This window comes from Ixodes scapularis, unplaced genomic scaffold (assembly GCF_016920785.2).
Source record: "Ixodes scapularis isolate PalLabHiFi unplaced genomic scaffold, ASM1692078v2 PGA_scaffold8__174_contigs__length_109621045, whole genome shotgun sequence".
Classification (NCBI taxonomy): Eukaryota; Metazoa; Arthropoda; class Arachnida; order Ixodida; family Ixodidae; genus Ixodes; species Ixodes scapularis.
Genome location: NW_024609883.1, coordinates 20696596 through 20702390, shown reverse-complemented (window position 1 = coordinate 20702390; position 5795 = coordinate 20696596). Strand labels below are relative to the sequence as shown.

The 5795-nt window shown below is 50.0% G+C and overlaps 1 protein-coding gene across 1 annotated transcript; it reads left to right on the top strand.

The window, feature by feature from the left end:
* Positions 1 to 4180: 4180 nt before the first annotated feature.
* LOC120839698 (amphiphysin-like) lies at positions 4181 to 4935 on the top strand. The gene has a single exon (XM_040210053.3). It carries the CDS (start codon positions 4225 to 4227, stop codon positions 4876 to 4878), a length of 654 nt encoding a protein of 217 aa, XP_040065987.2. The 5' UTR covers positions 4181 to 4224; the 3' UTR covers positions 4879 to 4935.
* The last annotated feature ends 860 nt before the right edge of the window (positions 4936 to 5795 follow it).

Genomic DNA, 5795 nt, shown 5'->3' with positions numbered 1-5795 from the left:
ATCCCTTCCTTCTCGGTTTTGTGTTTGAGTGGTTTTTCTGCAGTGCCGGTGTCGACAGTCTCGGATTACATCTTTGAAGTCCGGTATTTTCAACGGAAGTGCGCTGCAACCTACTCGGCGACAATTGACCGTTCTGTAGTGTCTATCTCCTGGCAGTGCCTATCTTCTGACAGCTGGGAAAATACTTTTCCCCGAAATTCTACCGCAGTCGCCTGCCATTAGCTGTCTGAAATCATGTGAAAATTGCAGTTAGAATACTGACTTTCTTATACTCCCTGCGTTTTGTGAAAACACGTTTCATGGACACCTTTTCGTGGATTCACGTTTTTTGGACACACGTTTAGTCGACACTAACGTTTCGTCGACACTCGTTACGCGAACTGCACGCTGCAGGGACGTTTCGTCGCGCCTGTATTCCTGAGGCGCGTGCTCACCGATTCAGCCCACCCGTTCACGCCAATTCTTGGCGGGTCTGCAACGACTCATTACAAAAAAAAAAAAAAAAAATATATATATATATATATATATTGTAGCGTACAGGGAAGACTAGGCGGTTGGAGTCAGGACAGGTCCGCTTTTACTACCGTCTGCCCAGCTTCTTAGCCGAGCATAAAAAAAAAAAAAGGGCGCGCGCGATCGTTTTCTTCTTCCCCGGTCCCATCGCACAGCGTCGTCTTCGCTACAATTCCCCCCGATCAAGATGCTGCCGTCCTGGCAGAAGGAGTTGGGGGGTCTGAGGAGAAGTAGGGCTTCATCCGTGACACGTGAACGATCTCTCGATGGTGACGGCGACGATCGGTGGGAGGGGGGACGGGTTCCACCTTGTAGTTGACTGGTGACGTTGATTCTAGGACTTTGTAAGGGCCATGATATTTGCGAAGAAGTTTCGAAGAAAGTTCAGGCTGTTTCATGGGCATCCATACCCACACCAAATCGCCTTTGTTGTAGGTTACGGAACGGTGATGATCATCATAACGGTGCTTTTCGTGGTTCTGATGCTCAGATATGCGAAAACGAGCTAACTGCCGACATTCTTCTGCGCGGTTCATGTCTTCGGCAAAGGTGATATGCTCGGTAACATCTGGTCGATAACGCAGGATTGTGTCCAGTGTGCATGACACTTCGCGATTATATGTGAGGATAAAAGGGGAGTAGTGTGTCGTGTCTTGAGTGGCGGTGTTGTAGGCGAAAGTGATGAAAGGTAGTATACGGTCCCAGTTGTCGTGGTCCTGGGAGACATACATGGAAAGCATATATGAAAGTGTGCGATTAAAACGTTCCGTAAGGCCGTTGGTCTGGGGGTGATAGGCGGACGCGCAACGATGAATAACATTACACTCTCTTAGAATGTTTTCGACAACTTGGGATAGGAAAACTGTTCCCCTGTCGCTGAGTAGCTTGCGAGGAGATCCATGCCGCAGTACTATACTATGTAAAATAAAGGACGCAACTTCGCGAGAATCTGCGTGGGGCAGGGCGGCAGTCTCAGCGTAGCGTGTCAGATGGTCAATGACGACGACAACCCAGTGGTTTCCTTGCGACCTTGCGATGATTTGGGAAGAGGACCATACAGGTCAATTCCCAGTTGTTCAAATGGTTTCTCGGGAAAAGGTATGGGTTGTAGCAAGCCAGTTGGCTGCTGGGGCGGTTGTTTCCGTTGTTGGCAGAGTAGGCAAGAACGAACATACTTTTGTATGGAGCGATACATGCCGGACCAGTACTATCGGCCACGTACACGTTGGTAGGACTTCGAGATGCCAAGATGGCCAGACGTTGGATCGTCATGGAAGCACCGTAGCACATCCATACGAAGTTGCCGAGGAAGTGCTAATAACCATCGCTGACCATCGGTGGAGTAGTTACGGCGGTACAAGAGGCCATCTCGAACAGAAAAATGTCGCGCTCGTTTGCAAAACTTGTGGTTGTCGGAAGTGGATGTACCTGTGATATGTTGCACGAGGGCGGCAGTACCAGGATCTTGAAGTTGTTCTTGTGCCACCGTATCGAGAGAGAGAGAAGCCAATGAGATGGGGTTGTCGTCGTCTTGAGTTTCGATCGTCGGTAGAGGACAACGTGAAAGCGCGTCGGCGTCTTGATGCTTGCGTCCGGATCTATGTGTCACTGAAAAGTCGTACTCCTGTAGTCGAAGTGACCAGCGTCCCAAACGTCCAGAGGGGTCCTTTAATGACGTGAGCCAACAAAGGGCGTGATGGTCCGTGATAGTGTTGAAGTGCCGGCCGTACAGGTATGGTCGAAATTTGGCAGAAGCCCAGATAATTGCTAGACATTCTTTTTCAGTTGTCGAATAGTTAAGTTTAGCCTTCGAGAGGGTGCAACTAGCATATGCTACAACGTTTTCAAATTGGGGTGATTTTCGTTGTATCAGGACTGCGCCTATCCCATAACCACTGGCATCAGTGTGGATCTCAGTGGGGGCTGAGGGGTCACAATGACACATGATTGGGTCTTGTGTCAAACGAGCAAAGAGCTGATTAAAGGCATGTTGGCACTCTGGAGTCCAATGAAAATGCTTTGTTGTGTCCAATAACGTCTGTAAGGGGGCGGCGATCGTTGCGAATCCTTGGACAAACCGCCGAAAATTTGAGCAAAGACCTAGAAAACTGCGAAGCTCCTTAAGTGTTTTGGGGATAGGACATTCGGTGACAGCTTGAATTTTGTCCGGGTCAGGTTGAACACCCTTATTCGATACTACGTGGCCTATCATTTTGATTTCTCTTGCTGCGAAGTGACATTTTTTGGTGTTTAGTTTTAAATTCGCGTTTGCAATGCACGATAGAACTGTGGCCACACGTTCCAGATGAACTGCGAACGTTGGTGCAAAAATAACAATGTCATCTAAAAAGCAAAGGCAGATTTGCCACTTCAATCCTCGAAGAACAGTATCCATCAGGCGTTCGAAGGTGGCCGGGGCATTGCATAGGCCGAACGGCATAACATTGAATTCGTATAAACCGTCTGGCGTGATAAATGCGGTTTCGGGTTTGTCAGTTGAATTCATTGGAATCTGCCAATATCCCGATTTTAAATCCAGCGATGTAAAAAATTCAGCGCCTTGGAGGCAATCTAAGGCGTCATCAATTCGTGGAATGGGGTACACATCTTTGGTCGTGATTTTGTTGAGGCGGCGATAGTCCACACAAAAGCGAATACTGCCGTCCTTTTTCTTTACTAAGACCACAGGAGAGGACCAAGGACTTGAAGACTTTCTGATTACTTCTTTTTGCAACATTTCAGTCACTTGTTGCTCTATTATCTCTCTTTCTTTCGTTGAGGCCCTGTAAGGACGTGTTCGGATGGGACTATGACCCTGCGTGTCTATCGTATGCTCAGCTGTTTAAACTGTGCCTAAAGGTAGGTCATTTAGATCGAAAAGTTTGTGATACAATTTTAAGAGACTTAGCATTTGTGCTCTTTGATGACCGGTGAGGTTCCTGTCGATGGTATTCGAAAGGCGATGGAAAGCATCATTTTCTTTGATAGGATCTTGGGAAAACGGTTGCGAGGAGGGTGTGTCGTTGAGGGCAATGATATCGATGTCAGTCGCCAATGTTACGGTGCCTAGAACTGTGTGCTCCGGTATTAGTATGGACTCGGGTGTAACGTTGATTATGTTGATGTACGTCGACACTGGGCCAATATGGGCGATGCCACGTGGGACGAGCAAACCTTTTTTTTCCAATAAGGCAGAAGTGGGCGTGATGAAGTAATCTCCCGGTGAGAGTGAACAACAATTAATGAGAACGAAAGATGAACTTCGAGGCGTAATAACAGTGTCTTCTGATGCTCGTACTTTGTTTACCAGCGCAGAAACATGCTGGTCGTCATCAGGCAATTCCTGGAGGGAAAACTGGGAATTCCCGCAAAAAATGATTGCATGAGTAATAGAAAGCCAAGAATAATTTCATGTGTGCATGATGAGAGGACGACGAATTGAACTGAATATAATAGGCCCTGTATTATAATCCGTGCTGTACAAAGTTTGACGGGTTTAAGTAAGTTTGGTCCTGCAGTTCTGATATTACCTTCAAACGGTGTCACGACTTTCTTGAGGCGTCGACAGAGATCTAAGCGCATAACGGAAATAGAGGCGCCTGTATCAATTAATGCTTGTACGTTTTGACTTTCAATTTGGATTACGACGACGTTAGAAGGGGCACGTTCCATGCGGAGAAGTCGACGGTGTTTGCCTTCCTGGTGGAGGCGATGCAGAAGCTGGCCCTGGAGGGGCCCCAGCTGTCCTCTAGCTCTGCCTTCCACAGGAGCCCCCACGGCCTGCCCAACTCGGTCTCCAAGGAGGCTGACACCCGGCCCTACGAGGAGATTGAGTTCAAGAAGGGTAAGAACAATCGTGCCAGCGACATTTCCATCAAGGTTACCGAAACCAATGGCCAGCTCAGCACCCCTCCCCTAATGGCATCGCCTGTACGCAGCGCTGCCCGCCTGGAGCAGGAGGATTCCTCCTTTGTGAACACCCCGGGCTACCGGAGCAGCTACACGGGGGACCACAATGGCCAGGCACCCGTGGCCCGCAAGAGGGATGAGAAGGACTACGAGCCCGTCGACGTTGGGGCCCAGATCAACAAGGAGCACCACGCTGACAGGAACCTGGAAGAACTGTACGACATCCCTGTTGGGGCCACCACTACCGACCTCCCAGCTGGAGTCCTTTACAGCGTGCGTGCCACTTACAAGTACACGGCCGAGGATGTGGATGAACTCAACATTGAAAGTGGAGAGATCATCAGGGTGATTGAGTATGACGACCCTGAGGAGGAGGAGGAAGGCTGGCTCATGGGAATCAAGGAGTCTTTCGGAGAAAAAGGCCTGTTCCCAGCCAACTTCACGCGCCCCATCTGAACCCCCCGTGCCAAGCCCCCGGCCAGTCCAGGGATCCCCGCCAGTGGGCCCGAGGAGCGAAGCCGTATCCGTTCCTGGTGCCTCAGGAGCTGCGGTTAAAAGTAGCCGTATCCCGTTCCTGGTGCCTCAGGAGCTGCGGTTTAAAGTTTCCCCTTTGTGATGGAGCAGTGGACCCTGAGGGGACCATAGGGGACGTTGAGCGGTGACGTTGCGGTGATGGCGACTGTTGACGCAAAAATCCCGGTGAACTACCGACGAACCTTGTGGTTGGAGAGTTTGACCGGGTGTATCCGGGAGTCTGGTTATAATGGGTGGGGTTCGCAGTGATGCTTGTATGGACGTTTGCAGACTCTTCGGCTTGGCGGCGACGGCATACGCGCATAACGTGTCCTGGTATGCCACAGTAATAGCAGGTAGGGCGGTTGTAGAGCTGTGGGCGAGTAGCCTGCTGGTGTGGTTGAGTGTATCCAAAGGGTTGTACGTATGGCATGGTTACAGCAGGATAATGAGGTCGGAGCATTGGAGGTGAAGCTGCAATTTCTGCGTAGGTCGGCAGCATGGGCTGTGCCGGTACTGTAAGCGGCGAGGGTATAGGCACGGTAGACGCAATCTCGTTCTGGACGAGGGACCGGAGTGCCGATTGTGTTGGTGTAGTTGACGGCTGTGTGAGTTGGAGAGCTTGCGAAACCTCCTCGCGAACAATCTGCTGGATGAGCTGGCGCAAACTGTTGATGTTGATATATGTTGATGGCCCCGATATACTGCTCACCTCAGGAAGACGTTGTACTGTAGCGGCTGAGGCCAAGCGTTGGGTTTTTAGTTCGTGGAACTGCTGACAGATTTCCACAATCTTGCTAACGGTGGTTGGATTACTCACAAGGATAACTTGGAAAACATCCTCGGCGATTCCCTTTAAA

Excerpts from the sequence above, each read along its gene's own strand:
- LOC120839698 (XM_040210053.3), top strand. The coding sequence starts at position 4,225 with ATGCAGAAGCTGGCCCTGGAGGGGCCCCAGCTGTCCTCTAGCTCTGCC.